This window comes from Leucoraja erinacea, chromosome 8, assembly GCF_028641065.1.
Source record: "Leucoraja erinacea ecotype New England chromosome 8, Leri_hhj_1, whole genome shotgun sequence".
NCBI classification, from domain to species: Eukaryota; Metazoa; Chordata; class Chondrichthyes; order Rajiformes; family Rajidae; genus Leucoraja; species Leucoraja erinaceus.
In genome coordinates this window covers 15,805,741-15,831,820 of record NC_073384.1, presented here as the reverse complement: position 1 = coordinate 15,831,820, position 26,080 = coordinate 15,805,741, and the positions used below count along the sequence as shown (strand labels likewise).

At 43.8% G+C, this 26,080-nt stretch overlaps 1 protein-coding gene and 1 pseudogene across 6 annotated transcripts in view; both read left to right on the top strand.

Moving 5' to 3' along the window:
• The window catches only part of adgb (androglobin), a 205,511-nt gene that overhangs the window by 73,308 nt on the left and 106,123 nt on the right, over positions 1-26,080 (top strand). For all 6 annotated transcript variants that reach the window (XM_055639044.1, XM_055639046.1, XM_055639043.1 and 3 more), the window contains 6 exons: positions 1,565-1,739; positions 12,300-12,390; positions 15,483-15,615; positions 16,838-16,930; positions 19,115-19,252; positions 24,441-24,500. In XM_055639044.1, coding sequence (XP_055495019.1) covers positions 1,565-1,739; positions 12,300-12,390; positions 15,483-15,615; positions 16,838-16,930; positions 19,115-19,252; positions 24,441-24,500 — 690 coding nt within the window. The remainder of the gene's footprint in view (positions 1-1,564; positions 1,740-12,299; positions 12,391-15,482; positions 15,616-16,837; positions 16,931-19,114; positions 19,253-24,440; positions 24,501-26,080) is intronic.
• On the top strand, positions 2,973-3,077 carry LOC129699898 (U2 spliceosomal RNA; annotated as a pseudogene).

The following is a 26,080-nucleotide window of genomic DNA, read 5'->3' as shown; positions in this document are numbered from 1 at the left end:
CTTGATCCTGAGGAACAACCTAAAACAAAGTTGATTGTTTGTGACTCTGAACATTTGCATATTTCTGGCAATTAGTGTTGCTACCACTCCATGCTCTCAGGTTGGCTTCCCACTGTTTTATTATGTATCACATATGCACATTTAGAGATTCTAGCCAGTCTTCAGAAATTTCCCATAATCTTCAATTGACTTTATAGAGCAATTCATTGATGTTGATGAATGTGCACCATCTAGATACTGAGCAGTTCGAATGCCACGTCATAATAATAATAATAATAAATTTTATTTATGGGCGCCTTTCAAGAGTCTCAAGGACACCTTACAAAAATTTAGCAGGTAGAGGAAAAACATGTAAGGGGAATGAAATAAATAGTAGAGACATGACTAGCACACAAAGTAAATACAGAATTCAATACAAAACACAGTATGAGGCAATTAATGCACAGATGAAAAGGGACGGCACGTGGGGCCAAGGATAGGCAGAGGTGAAGAGATGGGTCTTGAGGCGGGACTGGAAGATGGTGAGGGACATGGAATTGCAGATCAGTTGGGGGAGGGAGTTCCAGAGCCTGGGAGCTGCCCTGGAGAAGGCTCTGTCCCCAAAACTGCGGATGTTGGACTTGTGGATGGAGAGGAGACCAGCTGATGTGGATCTGAGGGACCGTGAGGGTTGGTAGGATGAGAGGAGGTCAGTGAGATATGGGGGGGGTGCAGATGGTGGAGGGCTTTGTAGGTGAGGATCAGGATTTTGTAGGTAATCCGGTGGGAGATGGGAAGCCAGTGAAGTTGTTTGAGGACTGGAGTGATGTGATGCCAGGATTTGGTATGGGTGATGAGTCGGGCGGCTGTGTTCTGGACTAGTTGGAGTCGGTTGATGTAGGTGGAGCTGATGCCAAGGAGAAGTGAGTTGCAATAGTCCAGTCGGGAGGAGATGAAGGCATGGATGAGTCTTTCAGCAGCGGGCGGTGTGAGAGAGGGTCTGAGTTTGGCGATGTTGCGGAGATGAAAGAAGGAGGTTGTAATGACGTGGCAGATGTGAGGCTCAAGGGAGAGGGTGGAATCAAAGATCACGCCAAGGTTGCCAGCCTGGGGAGATGGGGAAGACAGTGGTGCCGTCGATGGTGAGAGTGGGGTTATTGATTTTGTTGAGTGTGGCTTTGGAGCCTATGAGGAGGAATTCTGTCTTATCGCTGTTGAGTTTGAGGAAATTATGTTGCATCCAGATTTTTATAGCTGACAAACTGAGTTGATATGGGAGACGGGGGGTTTGTGGGGGGATTTGGTGCCAAGGTAGATTTGGGCGTCATCAGCGTAACAGTGGAAGTCCAGATTGAAGTGGCGGAGTATCTGACCAAGGGGGAGGATGTAGATGATGAAGAATAATGCCCAATTCCAAGATTTATTTGGTGGAAGGAACTGCAGATGCTGGTTTAAACCGAAGGTAGACAAAATACTGGAGTAACTCAGCGGGAAAGATAGCATCTCTGGAGAGACGGAATGGGAGATGTTTCGGGTCGAGACCCTTTTATTTATCTTCAATAAAATTATTTTCATTCTATTGTAGGCTGAATCTTCAGAAAAGCTGCGGCACTATGGCCTTTCCCACATGCACAGTCACCCAGTACTGGTGAGAAGAACAAGATCCTGTCCCCTTGTAAATCCACCAGAGGAGATACCGATTCCTCAATGGAAGTTGATACGACCACGGAATCGTCCCTTTCCGATAGCTGACCCAAAAGGTAATTCACTTTCATTTTCACAATGAAAATAACATCCAGTGTGATTGTTCAATTTGTCTAAAGAACTTGAATAATCATGATCAAAGGGTTGTAGGTAGTTTAACTAAATTTTACTTCGGAGTCACGTGAGTGACTACGTGAAGAACCCGCTTCCAACGCATGCGTGTCATATCGCTACACGCATTGCAACGAGTCACACAGGGGGAACGACGTTCCCCAAGCGGGAGAATTTGAAAGTCGGGAACAGCAGGTAAGAGACTCTGCGTTCCTTTTCTACTTACCTTTTAGGTGGAGACATGGACCTGATCCATGAAGGCTGCGGAAAGCTGGCGGGGGAGAACCGCGGAGTGCGGGCAGCCGGCAGCAGCAGCAACGGCACCAATTCCCTGGAGGGAAAAACCTGTGCCCGACTTCGCTCCCGCACCGGCAAAATTCACTTCTCGGCCGGGCGGGAGGCAAAGCAAAGACTGGCTTGGAGCAGTCGCTCCAGCGAGACTGGCTTGGAGCAGTCGCTAGCGGCCAGCGCCGAGGCTGCAGTACAGAGAGCAGGGACCAGTGCTGTAAGTACCGGGGGTACACAGGAGGGCTGGAAAAGCTCAGCGGGTGCAGCGGCACTAATGGAGCAAAGGAACTGGGGACGTTCGGGCCGAAAACCTTCTTCAAACGGTAAGCACCGGGGTTGGTCCAAGGGGTCCCTACGAACAGCCGGGTTTTACCGACTGCGGTACTGCCGCGAGGGACCAGTCCCGTGAACACCGGGGTCGGTCCGAGCGGCTCAAACCCGACACGCAGGGAACGACGTTCATCAGCGGGAGAATTGAAAGTCGGGAACAGCAGGTAAGAGACTCTGCGTTCCTTCCACTTACCCTTTAGGTGCAGACATGGACCGGGTCCATGTAAGCTGCAGAAAGCTGGCGGGAGAACCGCGGAGTGCGGGCAGCCGGCAGGAGCAGCAACGGCAGCGGCAGCGGCAGGAGCAGCAACGGCACATCGATTCCCGGAGAGGGAAAACACCTGTGCCCGACTTCGCTCCCGCACCAGGGGGAAAATTCCTTTCTCGGCCAGTATGCCAGTCTTGCTTTGGAAGCGAGTCTGGCTTGAAGCAGCGCTACCGGCCAGCGCCGAGGCTCACAAACTGAGGACATTGCAGTGGAGTTGACCGGCTGCAATCGACCGCGAGGGACCAGTACCGTGAGTACCGGGGTCGGTCCCAGCGGGTTTTTAGTTACAGAGATCGCTTCTTGGCCTTTTGGCTAAGATCAAGTGTAGTATCTGTTTCTTATCAGTTTTAATATCTGATACGTCCCTTATCTAGGGACCATATAAGCAGGAGTGCCCAGAACTGAGGGCATTGGAGTGGGGTTGACCGGCTGCAACGACCGCGAGGGACCAGTACCGTGAGTACCGGGGTTGGTCCCAGCGGTCTGAGATAAACGAGCAGCCAGGAGCGCTGAGAGCGTTGGAGCCGGTTTTGACCGGCTACACAGCAAAATCCCGACGAATCGGGTACAACCCCACGGACCCCATTGAATTGAGTGGCGGTGCAGGCTCGAGGGGCTGAATGGCCTGCTCCTGCACCTAATTTCTATGTTTTTTCATAAAAATCTGTTTATTAATCCTTTGGTTAAAGTATTAGATGGGTCCATGGCGCTGGAAGTACGGAGACGGCGTGGACCCGCTAGCCCACGCTGGAGGAAGCCGGTACGAGTGGCTGCAGCATGACAGCAGCCAGCACAGGTGCCTGTGAGTACCGGGACCGTGTGGAGAGGTGGACCTACATACAAGACCGGTGCGGACAGCGGTAGGGCGAGGAAAACCCGCAAACCAGTGCCCGTGTGTACGGGGGACGGAAACAGCGGGGGGGAAAAAGGAGCTCCTTCACAGTAGCAGTCACATGGATGTGGAGACTAGCCACAGTGGGCAGGAGGTAAGCCCCACATGGGTACCCCATGCGGGACCCCTAGAGATCTCTAACTCTATAAAAAAGAGTAGGCAGGACCCTGATGGGCCAGAGCCTGGTAATACAGCGTCCCATGATCCTAACACAGCAGGGACTCTGCTGGACATGGTGGCTGATTACTTTAAACCAAGTCAAACAGGGGTAGACTTGGATCCAGGATGGCAATAGTATTAACTATATGTCTGGCCACAAACTCCAACAAGAAATATTTACAGAGACTGGCCAGACATCTGCCACCTGGCAACGGTGAGGCATTACAGGTGCCCAGTGTAAACCAATGCATTTGGCAGCATATGGGGAGGAACATCAGGAACCAGGACCATCAAGACGCACCAGCTCTGTTTTAGTAATATGCAATATGAGCTGAACTACATGTGGAAGGCTGCCATTCAGCCAGCACTGGACCCCTAAAATGCTACCATTTGCAAACAAAGAACCGTGTGTGGACGAAGCCAAGACACTGGGGCTCATCAAGGCCAGCGCAAGGGCCTATTTTGGAGCACAATACCAGCCACATGCAAGGCCATAAAAATGTGGCTCGTGCCAGTGCCAGAAATCAATATAACCCGCAGCAGCCTTTTTAGGGTATGGCCAGGGACGGCCACCCTGGAAGATGCGGAAGCCTCAACCTCCCACACAACCCCGAACAAGAGATATCAAACCAGAACCCCCTTTTCAAAAAACCAAGGAAATAACACAACCACCGGTAACCATGGAGGTAGGTGGGTGTGGTTCTTCTGTAAAAAACGGACCCACGACGGTGGGGGAGGGGAGGTTGCAACACTACAGTTATGTATGGTGTAAAATCACTACAGACTCATATAATCTCAGCAGTATTCAGGGTTATCTGATAGAATTTACTTATCCCAATAACCCCAGTACAACATACACCAGAATGGCATTTTGTCCTTACATAAACCAAACAATCTAAAGCCCACATGGTGCTACAAAAATTGTACACAAAAGGTGTGATTGAGCATACTTTTCATGGAACATTAGAATTTTTATCAAACATATTTATTAAAAATAAAATAGATGGAGGTTGCAGGATTATCATTGACCTTTCAACCCTAAACACATTCGTTCAATATGTTCATTTTAAGATGGATACTCTTATTACTGATAAAGAATTAGTGTCAGCTGGGTTTTCTATATGGCAGGCATTGACTCAAAAGATGCATACTATACAATACCCATCAGAGGGGATCACAGACGGTATTTGAAATTTAACTGGATGGGGGGGGAACTTTGGCAATATAGAGCTTACCAAAGGGGCAAACATCAGCCCCAATATTATTTACTAAAATTCTAAAACCAGCTTGGCATTGTTACGTAAACAAAGCCATAGGGTGATGTATTTTCCCCCGTTCTGCCTCATCAATGGGGTACTAGGGAAAAAATTCAACAAGACTCGGCGTCTGGGATTCTCATAGTACCCGACTGGCCTACTCAATCATGGTATTCGGTCATACAGGGGATGGTGTTAGAACCATGTTCCCTCATGAACATAGCCAAATTTATTAATTCATCCAGTGACTGGGGGCAGTCATCCATGCCATAAGACTATGGATTTGTTGATTTGTAGAGTCTGAAAGACCCACTACACGGCATGGGGCTGTCAGACAGGACGATTAATCTCATCTCATCTGCACAAAGACTGTCAACACGGAAGCAGTACCTTGGACACATCAAGAAATGGGGCATATACTGCTTGGACAACAACCTCGACCAAAAGGCCAAGAACATTCTGGCCGTATTGGAATTTTAACAAGCCTCCATTATGATAATCGATGGAGCTACAGTGCCATCAATAGTGCCAGAAGTGCACTCTCCAATTACCTATCACAAGGAACGGAGCGGCACACGGTGGGAACACACCCCCTGGTAACAAAACTCATGAGGGGCATATTCAATGCAAATCCCCCTAAAACCAGGTACTCCAAAATCTGGGAGGTGGGTGTCGTTCTAAACATGCTGAGGAGCTGGTCGCCCATAACAGCATTGTCACTTCAGTAACGGACCATGAAGATGGTTATGCTCATGGCGTTAGTTACCGCACAACGAGTCCAGTCATTAAGCAAACTGAGCCTGGACTCCCTGATCATCTCACCCGAGAAACTGGTGTTTGTCATACAGGATTTAATAAAAGAAAACAGACCAGGTTCATCGGGTCAAATGTTTGAATTTATGGTATACCCATTTGACGAACGACTGTGTATAGCAAGACACATCCAACTATACATAGAATATACTAAGAGCATTCGAGGTCAGAGAATGGCGTTGTTAATCTCTTACAAGAAACCGCACAAAAGGGTCACGACCCAAACTATATCAAGGTGGCTCAAATATGTCCTAAAGATGGCAGGAATAGACACTAATGTTTTTAACTCTCATTCCACCAGGGCTGCAGCAACATCCGCAGCAAAAATTCTAGAGGTACCCACAGACCAAATCCTCAGAATGGCAGGATGGTCATCCGAAAGGACTTTCCAAAGGTTTTATAATAAACCAGTTTTTTGGAGCCATCATCGTGTTCGGAAACCATTTTACGTTCAACAATATAATTTGCCCGAAAGGTTACAGGGCTATGATTTTCAATTTAAAAAATGTATATATTTTTTCGTTATACCACACAACTCTTTGTATAAGTGTGTTTTAAAATTACTAATGATGCTCTCTCCCAATACCCAAGGCAGTTGTGAAGCATGGACTCGTTCCACGGCATGAGGTCACAGAGCTTTGAAATCTTCACGTAGTCACTCACGTGACTCCGAAGTAAAATAGTAAGATTAAACGAGAACTTACCAGTTTGAAGTTTGATCTGTATTTTATGAGGAGGAACGTTGAGGGAATACGTGCCCTCCGCTCCCACCCTCTTATGATCATATCAAAACACTGGTATCTCCTTGATAATCTTACTATGTTAGGTCATTATAGGTTCCTGTGACCTCACACCGCTGTTTTGAAGAATGACACGCATGCGTTGGAAGCGGGTTCTTCACGTATTCCCTCAATGTTCCTCCTCATAAAATACAGATCAAACCTCAACTGGTAAGTTCTCGTTTAATCTTACTATTCTTGGTTTATACACTTTGAAAGAGTAGGGGATCTATTGGAGTAAATTAATGTCCAGGAATTTTTTAGATAGACATATAATGCTGGAGTAACTCAGCGGGATAAGCAGCATCTCTGGAGAGAATGAATGGGTGATGTTTTGGGTCGAGACCCTTCTTGAATTTACTCCAGCATTTTGTGTCTATCTTCGATTTACACCAGTATCTGCAGTTCTTTCCTACTCATCCAGGAATTGTTTAGTTACGTTGTAAATGAGTAAGCAGCAGAACCAATTCAGATCTTCCCTTTTCCAATCCTGTCTGTGGTCCTTCTAAGTTTTCCTTGCTTTTCCTCACTACGCACACCAACAAAAAAAAAATTGCATTTACAGAGAACCCTTAAGCTGACACAAGATGCTTCAAAGGAGTGTTGTCAAACAGAATTTAACTAAGAGGTATTGAGACCATATAACCATATAATCATACAACAATTACAGCACGGAAACAGGCCATCTCGGTCCAACAAGTCCGTGCCGAAGTCTGAGCGCAGGTATATGGGACTAGGGGAGAATACGTGTTCGGCACAGACTAGAAGGGTCGAGGTGGCCTGTTTCCATGCTGTAATTGTTATATGGTTATATGGTTAACTGCACTCAGACCATAACCCTCCATTCCTTTCCCATCCATACACCTACCCAATTTATATTTAAATGATAAAATCGAACCTGCCTCAACCACTTCCACTGGAAGCTCATTCCACACAGCTACCACTTTCTGAGTAAAGAAGTTCCCCCTCATGTTACCCCTAAACTTCTGTCCCTTAAATCTGAAGTAATGTCCTCTTGTTTGAATCTTCCCTACTCTCAATGGGAAAAGCTTATCCACGTCAACTCTGTCTATCCCTCTCATAATTTTAAAGACCTCTATCAAGTCCCCCCTTACCGTTCTGCGCTCCAAAGAATAAAGACCTAACTTATTCAACCTTTCTCTGTAACTTAGTTGCTGAAACCCAGGCAACATTCTAGTAAATCTCATCTGTACTCTCTCTATGTTGTTGACATCCTTCCTATAATTGGGCGACCAAAATTGTACACCATATTCCAGAATTGGTCTCACCAATGCCTTGTACAATTTTAACATTACATCCCAACTTCTATACTCAATGCTCTGATTTATAAAGGCTAGCACACCAAAAGCTTTATTTACCACCCTATCTACATGAGATTCCACCTTCAGGGAACTATGCACAGTTATTCCTAGATCCCTCTGTTCAACTGCATTGCTCAATTCGCTACCATTTACCATGTACGTCCTATTTTGATTTGTCCTACCAAGATGTAGGACCTCACACTAATCAGCATTAAACTCCATCTGCCATCTTTCAGCCCACTCTTCCAAATGGCCTCAATCTCTCTGTAGCCTTTGGAAATCCACTTCATTATCCACAACACCACCTATCTTAGGATCATATGCATACTTACTAATCCAATTTACCACGCCATCATCCAGATCATTGATGTACATGACAAACAACAATGGACCCAACACAGATCCCTGAGGCACCCCACTAGTCACTGGCCTCCAACCTGACAAACAGCCATCCACCATTACTCTCTGACATCTCCCATTCAGCCTCTGTTCAATCCATCTTGCTACTCCTGCATTAATACCCAACAATTGAAACTTCTTAACCAACCTTCCATGAGGAACCTTGTCAAGGGCCTTACCAAAGACCATATAGACAACATCCACTTCTTTACCCTCATCAATTTCCCTAGTAACCTCTTCAAAAAATTCAAGAAGATTAGCCAAACACTACCTTCCAGGCACAAATCCATGTTGACTGTTCCTAATCAGACCCTGTTTATCCAGTTGCTTATATATATTATCTCTAAGTATCCTCTCCATTCATTTTCCCACCACTGAAGTCAAACTAACAGGTCTATAATTGCTAGGTTTACTCTTAGAACCATTTTTAAACAATGGAACAACATGCGCAGTACGCCAATCCACCGGCGCTATTCCCGTTTCTAATGACATTTGAAATATTTCTGTGTTAGCCCCTGCTATTTCTACACCAACTTCCCTCAATGTCCTATATTCAATATCTCCCCCATCTCTTTTGGCTCTGCCGATAGCTGTCCACTCTGTCACTCTAATGGACCATTTTATCCCTCGTTATCCTTTTGCTGTTAATATAGCTGTAAAAACCCTTTGGATTTACTTTCACCTTACTTGCCAAAGCATCCTCGTATCTTTTAGCCTTTCTAATTTATTTCTTAAGATTCTTTTTACATTCTTTATACTCCTCAAGCACCTCATTTATTCCATGCTGCCTATAATTATTGTAGATCTCTCTCTTTTTCCGAACCAAGTGTCCAATTTCCCTTGAAAACCATGATTCTTTCCAATTTTTACTATTTCCTTTCAACCGAACAGGGACATAAAGATTCTGTACTCTTAAAATTTCCCCTTTAAATGTCCTCCATTTCTCTTCTACATCCTTCCCATAAAACAAAATGTCCCAATTCACTCCTTTTAAATCATTTTGCATCACATCAAAGTTAGCCTTTCTCCAATCAAAAATATCAACCCTAAGTCCAGTTCTGACCCTCTCCATAATTACATTGAAACTAATGGTATTGTGATCACTGGACCCGAAGTGCTCCCCAATGCATACCTCCGCCACCTGACCTGTCTCATTTCCTAACAGGAGGTCCAGCACTGCCCCTTCTCGAGTAGGTAGCTCTATGTATTGCTGCAAAAAACTATCCTGCACACATTTTACAAACTCCAAACCATCCAGCCCATTTACAGAATGTGTTTCCCAGTCTATGTGTGGAAAATTGATATCTCCCACAATCACTACCTTGTGCTTACTACTAATATCTGCTATCTCCTTACGTATTTGCTCTTCCAATTCTTGCTCCCCATTTGGCGGTCTATAATACACCCCTATAAGTGTTGCTACACCTTTCCCACTTCTCAGTTCCACCTAAATAGCCTCCCTAGACGAGCTCTCTAATCTATCCTGCCAAAGCACTGCTGTAATATCTTCCCTGACAAGCAATGCAACACCTCCACCTCTTGCCCCTCCAATTCTATCACACCTGAAGCAACGAAATCCTGGAATATTTAGTTTCCATTCACAGCCCTCCTGTAACAATGCTTCACTGATCGCCACAACATCATACTTCCAGGTGTCAATCCAGGCTCTAAGCTCATCCACCTATCTTACAATGCTCCTAGCATTAAAATATACACATTTAAGAAACCCACCACCTCTTATTCCCTGTTTATTATCTTTTTCTTCTTTCTCGCCTAGATTTTGTGTCCGAGTGCTTCCCTTCTCTGCCTCCTGCCTCATACTCTGTCTACTAGCTTTCTCTATTTGAGTCCCTCCCCCCAACCGTTCTAGTTTAATGTCTCCCCAGTAGCCTTGGCAAATCTCCCCGCCAGGATATTGGAGACTGAAAATATTGGCGAAAAAAGTAAATTTTAAAGGATGCCTTAAGAAAGGGAAACGAAGTAGGGATTCAGTGTTTCACGGAGAGAATTCCAGAGTTTAGGGCCTTGGTAGCTAAAGGGAAGTTTGTCACTTGCAGACCAATTAAGTTCATGGATGAGCAAGTGCTTGAATTGAAGGACAGGATCTCAGACAATGGTCTGGTTGAAGAGGATGATTCAGTTGAGGAAAATCAAAACAATGTTACAATGATCCTACGTGATTCTTTTATTTTTAATTTTAAATTCCTTTTAAACTAGGTTGCTGATGAGTGTGTTTTAAAACTTTATTTTATTACTGTATATTAGTCAATGTCAAAAGAGTATTGAGTATTGAAGTTGGGAGGTCATGTTGCAGTTGTATAAGACGTTGGTGAGACCGCATTTAGAATATTGTGTTCAGTTCTGGGCACCATGTTAGAGGAAAGATATTGTCAAGCTTGAAAGGGTTCAGAGAGAAGATTTACAAGGATGTTGCCAGGACTAGAGGGTGTGAGCTATTGGGAGAGGTTGAGTAGGCTGTGTCTCTTTTCCTTGGAGCGCAGGAGGATGAGGGGTGATCTTATGGAGATGTGTAAAATCATGAGAGGAACTGATCGGATTGATGCAGAGTCTTGCCCAGAGTAGTGGAATTGAGGGCAGAGGTTCAAGGTGAAGGGGAAAAGATTGAATAGGAATCTGAATAGGAACTTTTTCACACAAAGGATGGTGGGTGTATAGGGCCTGTCCCATTTTGCAATTTTTTTTGGTGACTGCGAGCGTCACCAGCCTTGACAAAAAGTTCACACTGAAGTATAATAATCACATCGGAAATTAACTTATCTACAATAAATCTAAGTGCGAATAACTATTAATAAGTTTTTAAGAGATAAATTGTTTATTTAATGTCAGCTTAAAAATAACATCATATTGAAAAACAACAATTCATTTAACAAGAAACATAGAAACATAGAAAATAGGTGCAGGAGGAGGCCTTTTGGCCCTTCGAGCCAGCACCGCCATTAATTGTGATCATGGCTGATCATCCCCAATCAATAACCCGTGCCTGCCTTTTACTCATATCCCTTGATTCCACTAGCCTCTAGAGCTCTAACTCTCTCTTAAATCCATCCAGTGAATTCGCCTCCACTGCCCTCTGTGGCAGGGAATTCCACAAAGTTACAACTCTGGGTGAAAACGTTTTTTCTCACCTCAGTCTTAAATGGCCTCCCCTTTATTCTAAGAAAGGTATAACTTCAACAAAAGTAACCGTATATATTTAACGGCACATTTCAAAGAATATCATACTTAAGCAAAACATTTATTTAACAACAATAGTCAATCTGACAATAACATTATAATTTGCATCAACTCCACTGAGCTTCAACAAAACAAAAGGATCTTTATTTTTTCACCACATTAGAAAGAACATCATTTCAGATGTTCTTAATAATGTACTTTGTACATTTATGTACTTTTATACTTTTCATTCTTTATGGGCACTTTGCCCCTGGCTATTGTCAGCCAAATAATCCACTTGAGTCCAAAAAAGTTGTGAAAGTCGGCGCTTTATACACCCGCGTCACCGGGCGTCACCCGCAGGACAGCATACGTCAGTGTGTGACAGGGCGCCCAACATGATAAGACACCCAGATGTCACCTAATGATTTTGAACATTCCAAAATCCAGGGGTGGCAGGGAGACACCACACGTCCCTACATGCGTCACTGCACATCATGCCCAGACCACGCCGTGACAAACTCTTTTCAGACTGTCACCGAAAATGTTGCCCAAGTGGGTCAGGCCCTTACGGAACAGGCTGCCAGAGGAGATAGTTGAGGCTGGGACTATCCCAACATTTAAGAAACAGTTAGACAAGTGCATGGATAGGACAGGTTTGGAGGGATATGGACCAAGCGCAGGCAGGTGGGACTAGTGTAGCTGGGACATGTTGGCCAGTGTGGGCAAGTTGGGCTGAAGGGCCTGTTTCTACACTGTATCACTCTCTGACTCTAAAAATAACTTTTAAAAGCAACCTGACAAATTATTTCTTCTAATTGACAGAGCCCAAACCAATAAAGCCTGAACAATACATTGAAATTGCAAGTCCATTGCTTGACTACAAGATGGACACCACAATCTTCCCACCAGAGAAGTAAGTGACACCACTGCATGCAAAGCTGACATTACGATGCAGAAGGATAATATGGGGTCCGTGCTGACTCCCACCAGATCGATCCCATTAGATTTCTTTCCCTTTGTAACCCTGCAACTTAATCTCTCTCACTTGCCCATCAACATTGCTTTGATTTTTACTTTAAGGAGTAATTTATAGGAGCCAACTACCAGCATGTCTATGGAATGTGAGAAGAAGCCCATGCAGTCAGAAGATCTATACTTTTCTTTCCTGCCGAAATGAAATGATTACTCCAAAGTTTGCTCAAAAAGGACATCGCAAGACCCCACCCAAATTTGTTCACTTCTTTCCCGCACTCTTCTAATCAAAGTTATTTAGTACTTCAACTTATTCAAAATTTGACTGGGCAGCATAGTATCGGGGAACTTGGAGATCAACAGAATCAACATTGTACCTTGTTATCCAATGAGTGGAGAAAAAATTGAATGGCGGTGGTAATGATTTGGCTAAAAGGCGATGGAAGGGTGAGGGCTAAAAACTCTTCGGTTGGGGGAGATAGGTTATGCCTTCCAATACCCATTCCATAAACTTTCATTAGAATTGCTGGTATCAGTGTATAATACCAATCAGTGCATTTGGCACCATTGACTGGGCACGGATTTCTGGTTATCTCATTTCTACATTTTAAGTATAATCTGGAACAGTTTTGGACACATTGGACTGAGACAATACAGCTTTAATTGTTCATGATACATTGGAGAAGATGAGGGGCATTTCTATTAAAATAATATCTGGTATTAAAAAAGTCAATACATCATGAAAAATGACCACTAATTTACTTTTCTAAACCAAGTTAGAATTCGGTGGGAGGTTGATATTTTTTTGATGAAGCTTTCATTGGAGTGTGTGATGTAAATGCTGATGCCATCTTGAAACATTTGTACTCGTCATCAATGTGTATATGCCAGTGCCCTCTTGAAGCCAGGAGTAGAAGCTGCCAGTTTTGCCTGGACCTCGTGACTGATGACAACTGACCTTCTAGTAGTTTCTGTTAGTTGTTGGAATTAAACTCTTCTTACAAGATGTCGGACGTGTATTCATTGTGCTAGTCACAACAGGATCATACTGCAGACATTACGTGGTGTCAGAGTGAAAAAAAATGGCAGGACTCGTGGAATCAAGTGCTATGGGGAGAAGGCAGGCACAGGTTATTGATTGGGGACGATCAGCCATGATAACAATGAATGGTGGTGCTGGCTCGAAGGGCCGAATGGCCTCCTCCTGCACCTATTTTCTATGTTTCTATGGCTCAAGCCACCGGACCCACTCTCCATGCAAGGGAACTTAGGCAAGAATTATAAGGACTGGATAAGGGTATTCCAGCTGTACGAGACTGCAACAGAGCTGACAAGTAAGCCAGATAAGATTCGGTGTGCACATTCCTCCACATGGCGGGGCCGGCCGCTCAGCAGATTTACCATATAACCATATAACAATTACAGCACGGAAACAGGCCATCTCATCAGACCAAAACTCCAAATCTGAGGAAGGACATTATTGCCATAGAGGGAGTGCAGAGACGGTTCACCAGACTGATTCCTGGGATGTCAGGACTGTCTTATGAAGAAAGACTGGATAGACTTGGTTTATACTCTCTAGAATTTAGGAGATTGAGAGGGGATCTTATAGAAACTTACAAAATTCTTAAGGGGTTGGACAGGCTAGATGCAGGAAGATTGTTCCCAATGTTAGGGAAGTCCAGGACAAGGGGTCACAGCTTAAGGATAAGGGACCTCAACTAGCCGTCCGGCAAGAAAACAGGCAGCATACTTCAATGAGAAGCCAAGTGCCAAGCTGCTGCCACGCCTGGAGTGACATCAACAGGTGTGGTTTTGAGCCCATCCATCCTAGTGGCAATGTGGCCAGAGCTACTCCATTTCCACACCGAGCGGTACTGAGTACTGCAGAAACAGGAAGGGCATAGACCTGCGCACGAAGCAGCTGAGCAATGCTCTGGTAGCATGCAGCAAAAGAGCACAAAAACTCTTCCAGACGAGATGGAGGGTCTCCCAGACAGACCGAGTCTCCCAGACGTGAGGGAGAGTCAACCAGATGGAGCGGTCCCCTCTCTCAGACGGGGCAAGTCTCCCAGACTCAAGAGAGCAATCACAGACCGCATCACAAGGTAATGTGGTGGGGGAACCTGCTCGCAGCGTGCCAAGTCACACTCGCACAAAACAGAAATACAACACAGAACGAGTCGGAAATACGACTCGAACGAGAAGTGGGCAATTGTCAATACTCGACTTGTAATGTAAAATAGATAAGCAATGATTTTATAATTTTGTAGTATAATGTTCGATGTATAAGGAGCACTGTATTAATTGTGGTACATTATCCACATTAAATTGATTAAAACTTAAATCTATTACTATTGAAAATCGTTTGTATTGTATATGAATTTGTGACCCCAAAGTTGAAGGGGGAGATGTGATATAAGTGCTAGTGCCATCTTGAAACATTTGTACTCGTCATCAATGCGTGTATGCCAGTGCCCTCTTGACGCCAGGAGTAGAAGCTGCCAGTTTTGCCTAGGCCTCATGACTGATGACAACTGACCTTCTAGTAGTTTCTGTTAGTTGTTGGAAATAAACTCTTTTTACAAGATGTCGGACGTGTATTCAATGTGCTAGTCACAACAGGATCATACAGCAGACATTGCAGAGTGGACAATTGCACAGCAATTTGCAGAAATTTGGAACTCAAACCACTTCTGTCCATATCCCATCCCATAAAAGTGATGGGTTATCGAGTAAAGATACATCTGATTATTATTGTTCTCTCAGCAAAGTCTCAGACAATCTTTGAATTCTCACCGACTCACATGAACCCTATTATAGTTGGATGATAACATTTCAATGAAGTAATGGCTTACCAAGTTAAATCCATTATGAACTAAGTTTATAAACATTAGCATCCAAAACAAAATAGTGGGATCTGCTATCGTGAAATTTCTAAATGTAATTTCTCCAAATATATGGGTTCAGTTCTCTAATTTTAAGCTGAATTCCATTGTATTGTTTCCAACAATTTTATTTCCCTTCCCACAGAAAGGAGCAACAGAAAGTTAAAAAAGGTGCCCCCCCTATCATGACAGCTGTGACTGAAATCGATGAAACACTGGAGCTGATTCAAGAATTTGAGGAAACCATTAAGCCTGTAGAACCACTTACCAACAAAGAGGTGAAACAATCCAATTCCAAATTAAATATCAGGATTCCAAACTATCTCGCAAATTAAGATAGATACAAATGCTGTAGTGTCCAAGATGTCAGGCAGCATTTCTGAGGAAAAGGAATAGGTGACGTTTCGGTTTGAGACCCTTCTTCAGACTGAGAATCAGGGGGGAGGGAAACTATGATAAGATATGATAAGGTTCAGAATAAATCAGGCCTGGCACTGATGTCTACAGAAAGATGGAGCCCACTATGGTTCATCGGTGGCTGTGGAAGAGGTGATAATGAAGGGATATATAGATGTGAATAGTGGAACTGGCAGGATGACTAGGGTGGGGGGAAGGGCAGACACAAGGAATGCAGGAGTAACTTGAAATTAGAGAAATCAACATTGGTTGTAAGCTGGCCAGTCTCACTGATCGCATCCATGTCTCCTTTCACTATCAGCTCTTCCACTGCTAGCAATGGACCATTGTTACGGACCTCCTGGACTTTGGTTGGCCATCTAGTGGTTATTCTGTGAAACGTTTTGATCGGCCATCTAGTGATTACCTTTGTGAAACGTTTTGGGTGGCCATCTTTCAAATTTAAAATCAAACCACCACAAACTGCCATCCTCATCTCTGTCAAGACATGGACAAAATCTAGTGCCATCTTCATCTCTGTCAATCCCATTGTCTTTTCACACTTTATTCCATTACACTCTTAAAATACACAACTGCCTGTTCCTTTGGAGGGAGATGGAAGGAGTGTTTAATATGACTGAATAGCTGAGCAGCCTGTGTTCAGTGAAGGCAGCACAACCATGGTTGAGGAGTGATCTTAAGGAGGTGTATAATATCATGAGGGAATAGATAGAGTGAAAACACAGGCATTTGCCCATGATAGGGGAATCAATAAACAAAAGAACATACGATATGTTTAATGTAAGAAGAGCAAGATTTAATACAAATGTGAAGGGTATCTTTTTCACTCAAAGGGTGGTGTGTATATGGAATGAATTGCCAGAGGAGGTGGTTGAGGCATATATAATATTAGCATTTAAAACACATTTAGACAAGAACATGGATAGGAAAGGTTAAGAGGGATTGGGCCAAACACAGGCAAATGAGACTAGCTTGAGATGTGGCACCTTGGTCGACATGGGCAAGTTGGACCGAAGGGCCTGTTTCCATACCATATGACACTAAGACTCCATAACAAATGTTAATTGTGTACTTGCGTTATAGATTTCCCAAGCGGATGAGAGCAAAACAGGTGAACTTTCCTCTATACCATCCTTAGTTCAGAGACACCTCAAGAAGAATGTTGAGAGCAAGAAGGTATTTACATAGAATTATGATAAGATTGCAACTGTTTATTAATTCATACCATATAACCATATAACAATTACAGCACGGAAACAGGCCATCTCGACCCTTCTAGTCCGTGCCGAACACATAATCTCCCCTAGTCCCATATACCTGCGCTCAGACCATAACCCTCCATTCCCTTCCCATCCATATAACTATCCAATTTATTTTTAAATGATAAAAACGAACCTGCCTCCACCACCTTCACTGGAAGCTCATTCCACACAGCTACCACTCTCTGAGTAAAGAAGTTCCCCCTCATGTTACCCCTAAACTTCAGTCCCTTAATTCTCAAGTCATGTCCCCTTGTTTGAATCTTCCCTACTCTCAGTGGGAAAAGCTTTTCCACGTCAACTCCGTAACTCTGTATACCATATGTATATCCTGAAGAAAGTTGAACAATCTAGAATCTCAGTAGCTTTAATATATATTTTGTTTTTATTGAGTCCGGTATGCAGTTACAACTCTGCTAATTCCAGTAAAATAAAATGTCTGTTTTGCTCCTTTAATAATAATGCCCTTTGCATGAAGATAACTTTCCATCAGTCCAATATTTAAAGATTCTTTACAGAAAAATCTTGGTGTGGGGGGGGGGTTGTGACTAATGATGGATCCCTCAGGGCACCAATCAGAAAAAAAATCATTTTCTACTTTAGTTTCATTTCCTGCATTTAATTTGTTATTTCCTTAATTTATTTAGTTTTTCATTTAAATCTACAAGATCCTTAAATCATTTTGACATTAATTGACCAAGTTTTGGCCGATCAAGCTGATCTCAACCAGTCAATCCGAATGAGGTAACCAGCCAATGATAGTTAAAACCTATATTCGATGCCAACCATCCTTCCAAGCCAAAAGCTCACATCATGCCAATACCTGGTACCCTGGAAGTCAACACAACATTCAAAATAATACTCTACTCCAAGTCACATTGGAGTAAAGGAAATACCCTTGCAATGTTTCATGAAGTGATATGAAGCTTAACATACAAGACCTAATATATAGATCCTTTTGCATTGACCCATTTAAAAGATTGAGATTTCCGACCACTACTTAATCTAATTAACATTTGCTGAAATGATATTCCGGACCGAATTGTATTCCTTCAATATTCACAACCATTCCCCTATGCAGAAGTATGACACTGCCTGCAGAGAAGCGGTAAGCAGTAAAGATCCATTAATGGTTTGGTATATCTTAAATTGTGCTGCTAGTAATTTAGAGTAGACTGATGCACATTAATTTGATTTTTTCCCCCAGTATTTTGTGAACAGGACATACCTGGGAAATTGTTCATACCATTTGGTAGATGCCTGATTTGCAGTTGTACTGGGACAGTTTGACTGGATCCATGGATAGTTCTTCTCCAAGGCAACACATTACAAACGACTCCAAGGAAGCCTAGAAATGAGTTACCAATGTGGTGGCAATTTGGCAGAGTTATGAGCTTAACCATTGATTTTAGAATTGATTCATCCTGCCTGATGCATGCTGCTTGCAGTATTAAGTATACAGACATTTCCATGTTGTATTTCATCTCATATCACATAAATAATTGTTCTCCTTACTGTGCCACCTGCCCTGAATCCTGTCTTTATATCTCTTTCCAAATTCTTCCCCTCACCTTCCCCCTCTCCATCGCCATCTCCATCTCCAACTCCAACTCCAACTAACTCCAACTCCTCCACATCTAACTGCCTTAACATAATCCAGTGCAATAATTCATTACCAGAGTATTAATAACCCCTGTCCTATTCTTGTAACTCACCTCATACTTGTACTTTATTTGGCTCCCTATTGGCCAACCCAAATGAGATTGAATTATGAAATGCTCGAAACACTCACGTCAAGCAACATCTGTGGAACGAAACACAGTCCGAGGCAAAAGATAACACCGGGGGAGTATGGGTTGCAGGACCTATTCAGCGAAATCCAAATCAAAGATTACGGAAATTGTATGTTAATCAGATAAAGATTAGTTTTTCCAGAGTTTCAAAAAAGAGTAAATAAGTCTTATAAATGGGATTTTTGTTCTGGATAAGTTGGACTGCCTTCCAGTTTGCACAACAACAAGATTGTTATCCAAGAGAGTGAAACATGTCCCTCCGTCAAGTATGATCCTGCTTTAACAAAAGCCATTTTACGCATTTTCAGGAGACACAGCCTGATAGCATAAAGTCAGCTGGTCAGCTGTCAGCCAAACCCCCCTCCGCTAAAAGTCGACACGGTAGTCCAGCAAGTCGGCATGGAAGTGGAAAAGCTCATCAAGGCAGTGCAGCAGAAAATAAAAAAGTGAGTAAGGTTGTTGAAATTGAAGCAGAAAACCAAATCTCTGCTAAAACTATCCATCGCCTTATGGCCACCGTAACTCTTTGCAGTCTTAGCTGCCACTGACTTTATGGCCTCATTGTGCTTGTGTATCATAAGACATTTCAAATCAGAGATATTTGGGACTAGTTGAAAACATTTATTTTTAAGTTGTTTTAAAAAATAATAAGCATATTAATCTGATAATAATCAATTAAAATGCAGATTACAGTGAAATATAGAAAAGTAACTAAACTGCTGCTCCATCAGTGTTTCAAAATATTTCAAGAAGCAGATTTTAATATTTTAGGATGGCAAATTATTTTTATAAAGTTTATAAAGTTTGAGAATCAATTGATTTAATTATTAGAACAACTTTTAACAATAGCTTTTTAATAAATTTAAGAACAATTTATTTCTTGACAGAAATTTATATCTGCAAAGTAGATATAAAAAAGTACGAAACAAAAGGTTTTCACTGTACCTCAGTCCAATAAACTAAACGGAACTAAAGGTATTTTTCCTGATTTCCCAAACTAAAATCATTGAGTTCCGATTAATAAAAATAGACACAAAGTGCTGGAGTAACTCAACGGGTCAGGCAGCATCTCTGGAGAAAAGGATGGGTGACGTCGCACATCCTTTTTCTCCAGAGATGCTGCATGACCTGCAGAATTACTCCAGCACTTTGTCTATCATTGGTATAAACCAGCATCTGCAGTTTCTAGGGTACACAAAAATGCTGGAGAAACTCAGCGGGTGCAGCAGCATCTATGGAGCGAAGGAAATGGGCGACGTTTCGGGCCGAAACCCTTCTTCAGACTGATGGGGGGTGGGGGGGAGAAGGAAGGAAAAAGGGAGGAGGAGGAGCCCGAGGGCAGGGGGATGGGAGGAGACAGCTCGAAGGTTAAGGAAGGGGAGGAGACAGCAAGGGCTAGCAAAACTGGGAGAATTCAATATTCATGCCATCCGGACGCAAGCAACCCAGGCGGAATATGAGGTGCTGTTCCTCCAATTTCTGTTGTTGCTCACTCTGGCAATGGAGGAGACCCAGGACAGAGAGGTCGGATTGGGAATGTGAGGGGGAGTTGAATTGCTGAGCCACTGGGAGTTCAGGTAGGTTATTGTGGACTGAGCGGAGGTGTTCGGCAAAACGATCGCCCAACCTCCGCTTAGTCTCCCCGATGTAAATCAGCTGACATCTAGAGCAGCGGATGCAGTAGATGAGGTTGGAGGAGATACAGGTGAACCTTTGTCGCACCTGGAACGACTGCTTGGGTCCTTGAATGGAGTCTAGGGGGGAGGTGAAGGGACAGGTGTTGCATTTCTTGCGTTTGCAATGGAAAGTACCCGGGGAGGGGGTGGTACGGGAGGGAAGGGAAGAATTGACAAGGGAGTTGCGGAGGGAGCGTCCTTTGCGGAAGGCAGACATAGGGGGAGATGGGAAGATGTGGCGAGTGGTGGGGTCACGTTGGAGGTGGCGGAAATGGCGGAGGATTTGTTGTATTTGCCGGCTGGTGGGGTGACATGTGAGGACTAGGGGGACTCTGCCCTTGTTGAATGCGGTTAAAATGTTAAAATGCGGTTTTCTACCGCCTGTCCTGGATATATTTTCTCGGGGAGCTAGTTAACGCTGAAGATTTGTTCCGACTGCCGTTCAGTGAAAATTTTTTTTTTTTAATCGTTGGACCATTTCGGCGCTGGAGTAAACTAAAAAGCGGCTTCTAATGCCGTGAATGCCGACAGATTTCAGGTACGGAACAGCGAAAGGAAAGCGGTTTATTTTACATATAGACGTGCTTCTTAGGATGACCGTAATCCACATTTTACGTTGCGATATGGTGATTTTGGCCCCATACGAACCGGCAGTATTTTCCTGCTGATATGGGGTTTAAATTCACCGCACCGCAACGTTCCAATCGATCTCGTTCCACAAAATCCCACTCGCAAGATGATTTAAATAGCCATTAATTTACAGGAATTAAACACTAAATTCCTTCCAATTGGCTTTAAAAATCATGTTATATTGTGAATTCTTGTGTGATAGTTATTTGGACACTTAGGCTATTTAAAAATGTTAATCTTTTCTTAAGAAATGGATAGATGTTTAGATCTAGTAATTGCATTTTGTAATTAGCTTCAATTGGGTAACTATATGCTTTAATTTCAGGTCATCCAAGTAAGATTGTTTCATATTTGTTTCAGAATGCTTCAATCTACAATAACTGAAAATTTCATTCAGTTCTCTTAATTTTTAAGAAAGTTATGGGCTTTTGACTGTCCTCGATCACAGCTTTTGTGTTAAGTCAATGGAAAAGCAATAGGGAACAAGATGCTAATTTCTGAGTATGAAAATGGCCATAGCTTTTTTAATACTTGAGATATGAAAGTGAATTAGGTGTCAAATTAACTTATTTTTATGCTTTATCTGATGGGATAAATTGCAGACTTGATTTTTTAAATCTCAAAATTTTGTAACATTGCTACAAGTTGGTGGACAAAGACCTTACTGTTCAATCAGTTTATCTGCATCCCATTAAGCTGTCACTTGAATCAGCTGATTGTACCATTAACTCTTAGGCTTAGTTGAGTTTAGTTTAGATATGCAGCATAGAAACAGGCCCTTCAGCCCACCAAGTCCACGCTGACCATAGAAACATAGAAACATAGAAATTAGGTGCAGGAGTAGGCCATTCGGCCCTTCGAGCCTGCACCGCCATTCAATATGATCATGGCTGATCATCCAACTCAGTATCCCGTACCTGCCTTCTCTCCATACCCCCTGATCCCCTTAGCCACAAGGGCCACATCTAACTCCCTCTTAAATATAGCTTCAATCAAATATACCATCAATCACCCATTCATGCTAGTTCTATGTTATGCCACTTGTGCATCCACTCCCTACACACAAGGGCCGATTTGCAGAGGGCATTTTAACCTACAAACCTGTACATTTGTGGGATGTGGGAAGAAACCAGAGCACCTGGAAGAAACCCACCCGGCCACAGGGAGACCTTCACACAGACTGCCCCCGAAGTCAAGATTGAACCTGGGTCTCTGACACTATGAGGCAGCAGCTCTACCAACTGTGCCACTGTGCTGAACATGCCTAATGCAGCCTATCCATTTCCATCTTCAGCTGCCGCCTGGTCTGCTGAGTTCCACCAGCACTGATTTTTGCTCAAGATTCCTTCAATTGCACTCTCTTGTTTCTCCAAGTCTAATAAATCAGTAAATTCTGTAAAATGCCAAATCAGTAGGTTTGTTTGAAATTGTCAATATTCCAACACCAACCACTTGAAGCCAGGCACATCTATTTATTAAGGTTTCCCACAAAGGAAGGTAATGTTTCCTCCAGCTGTTATCAGACAACTGAACCATCTTCCCAATATCTAGAGAGCAGTCCTGAACTACTTTCTATCTCATTGGAGACCTTCGGACTATCTCTGTCTTTGATCGGACTTTACTGGCTTTGTCTCGCACTAAATATTATTTACCTTATTCCTGTTATCGCGTATCTGTGCGCTGTGGATAGCTCGATTGTAATCATGTATTGCCTTACCGCTGACTGGTTAGCACACAACAAATGCTTCTCACTGTACCTCAGCACACGTGACAATAAACTAAACGCAAACTAGAGTCAAACTCTTGGTTGCTGCAGGGCAAAAGTCCCAGCCTCTGGACAACACTACAGAAGTTCTTCAGGGCAGTGTCCTGGGCACAACCATTTTCAACAGCTTTGTCAAAGACCTTCTTTCCATCATGATCAGAAATGGGAATGTTTGCTGATAATCGCACAATGTTCAATTCCATTTGCCACTCCTCCGCTAATGAAGCAGTCCATATTGCATGCAGCAAGATCTAGGCCACATTCAGCTATGGGCTTATAAGTGGCAAGTAATATTTGCATCACAAAAGCGTCAACCATTGACCATCTCCAATACAGGTGTAACTACATGCTCTTGACATTCAATGGCATTATCATCGCTGACACCCCACCATCAATATCCTGGAGGTTGATCAGAAACTAAACCTGATCAGCCGTTGCTGCAAGAGCAGGTCAGAGGATGGGTATCCTATGGTGAGTGATTCATCTCTTCACACCCCTAGTCACCATCCACAAATTGCACTGCAGTTGGTCATCAAAAGTACTCTGACAGCCCCATCCAAACCTTCAACTTCAATTACCAACAAGGTCAAGGTCAGCAGGCACAATGGAACACAGCAATCTCCAGGTTCCTCTGTAGGTTATGCACCATTCTTGTCGGTACAGCGCAGACCTTCATTATTGCTGGACATAAGTCCTGGTACTCCATTTCCAAAAGCACTGTGGGAGTAGCTTCACCAGGCGGATGCTTACACTGACTTCTCAAGGGCTAATAGGAATTGGCAATAAATGGTGATGAAAGTGAATTTATAAAACTGCATCTCTATCAAACACTAGACTAAGTGGGACCCGTTGGGTCCCAGCATCACACGAGAGGGTTGGTCACCAACGCAATATTCCACCTCTCCACCAATTCCAATACTGCTCACCAGTGGGGGGGGGGGGGGGGGGGGGGGGGGCTGTCTGTTGCACCAGTATGGGTGTTGCGGGCTGAAGGTACTGGTTTCCAGAAGGCTAGTATAGACATTGTGGGCCGTATGGATGCTTGGGCAGGCATCCTACTGTTGCAACGATGTTAAAAGCCAAGCCAAGGCAAACAATTGGGCTGCAGCCACCCGACAACCAAAATTCATTTTGTGAACACAAACTTGTTAAAAAGGCGAGGCAAACAATTGGGCTGCAGACACTCGACAACCAAAATTCATTTTGAGACCACAAACTTGTCAAAAAGGCGAAGCAAACAATTGGGCTGCAGACACCTGACAACCAAAATTCATCTTGTGAACACAAACCTGCCAAAAGGCGAAGCAAACAATTGGGCTGCAGACACCCGACAACCAAAATTCATCTTGTGAACACAAACTTTTTAAAAAGTTCTCTCATTTTTCATCGCCAGAAAAAATCCTCCGCACTCATACGGCGACGGGGGGGCTCTGAGCGAGGTGGCCAAAAATGACGGCCGTAGGTGCCGCCGTTTTCTCGGGTATCGCAGCACAGTCGGCCAAAAGCTGTCAAGATCAGAGATTTAGTAATATAGATAACAATTGTCATTTCGTATCTTTGCAGGAAGAACCTATAAAGTCACCTGCTAAAACTCGACAAAGTGCTACCACAGATCCTAATAAAGTGAGTTACTACAGAGATTTTCAAGTAGGATATATGCATATATAATATTTTTCTTTGCTTTTATGTAAGTCTTATTTCATGCTATTACATGCCATCACAGATTAGTTTAAACACAGAAGATCAATTGTTAATGGCAGTTATAGTCATGATGTTATTCAGCGTGGAAACAGGCCCTTCGGCCAACTTGTCCCATCTACACTAGTCCCACCCGCCTGCATTTGGCCCATCTCCCTCTAAACCAATCCTATCCATGTATCCAGGTATCTGTCTAAATGTTTCTTAAACGTTGCAATAGTTCCTGCTTCAGCTGCCTCCTTCGGCAGCTTGTTCCATACACCTATCACCCTTTGTGTAAAAAGGTTACCCCTCAGGTTGCTATTAAATCTTTCCCCCCTCACCTTAAACCGATGTTCTCTGATTCTCAATTCCCCTCCTCTGGGCAAGAGACTGTGCATCTACCTGATCTATTCCACTCATGATTTTATACACCTCTATAAGATCACCCCTCATCCTGTGCTCCAAGAAATAGAGCCCAAGCCTGCTCAACCTTTCCCTATAGCTCAGGCCCTCGAGTCCTGGCAACCTCATAAATCACCTCAGCACTGTTTCCAGCTTCACAACATATTTCCTATAACATGGCTCCCAAAATTGAACGCAATACTCTAAAAGCGGCCTTATACGACTGCAACATGACCTCCCATCTTATATAATGATGAAGGCCAATGTGCCAAAAGCCTATTTGGTTTTATTTGATTTGATTTGATTTAATTTGTCATTGTCTTCAATGAAGATACAACAAAATTATTTTTCCCGTACAGTCATACAAAAAAAATAAAATAAACAAAACACAAAACACAGAACACAGAAGTCCACAACACAAACATCCCTACAGCAGCACCAAAGTTCCCCACTGTGAGGGAAGGAACCAAAGTCCAGTCAACCTCCTCGCCGATGTTCCCCAATGTTCACCCGTGGTCGGGGCATCCCGAGCACCCCGTAGTCGCCGCTACGGGCGGCCCGATGTTCAGGCCCTCTCGCCGGGAACCTCTCATCGGCAACCTTCCACCGGAGTCCGCGGCTCCCGTCCACAGGCCGTGCTGGGCAGAGATTCGCGCTGGCGACCCCCGGCAAATGGTCCCAGGACTCCGGAGTTAAAGTCAGCGCCGCCCGCATTGGGAGCTCCGCACCCACAGCTCCGTGATGTTGGAGCAGCGGCCCAGCACTCCGGAGCTCCAAGCGGCGATCCCAAGAAGGCCTTGCCCATTCCACAATGATTCCAGCGTCTCGCCACTGCTGCTGAAGCTCTGATCCGGTCCTGGCTGGAAAGGCCGCACCAATCCAGCTGGTAGGTCGCGAGAGGGGAGGGGGGGGCAAGCACGAGACTTGGATAATAGCCACATCCTCGCCAGGAAGCGACTGAAGGACGATTTCCCTCTTACCCTACCCGCTTCTCCCCACATAAAATACTGAAAAAACCCAAAAAAACAAAAAAAAAAACACATTCTGAACATAACAAAATAAAAAAAAAACAGCCAGACCGTGGCCGGAGGCAGCTAGCAACAGCGCCACCAGATGTCCAG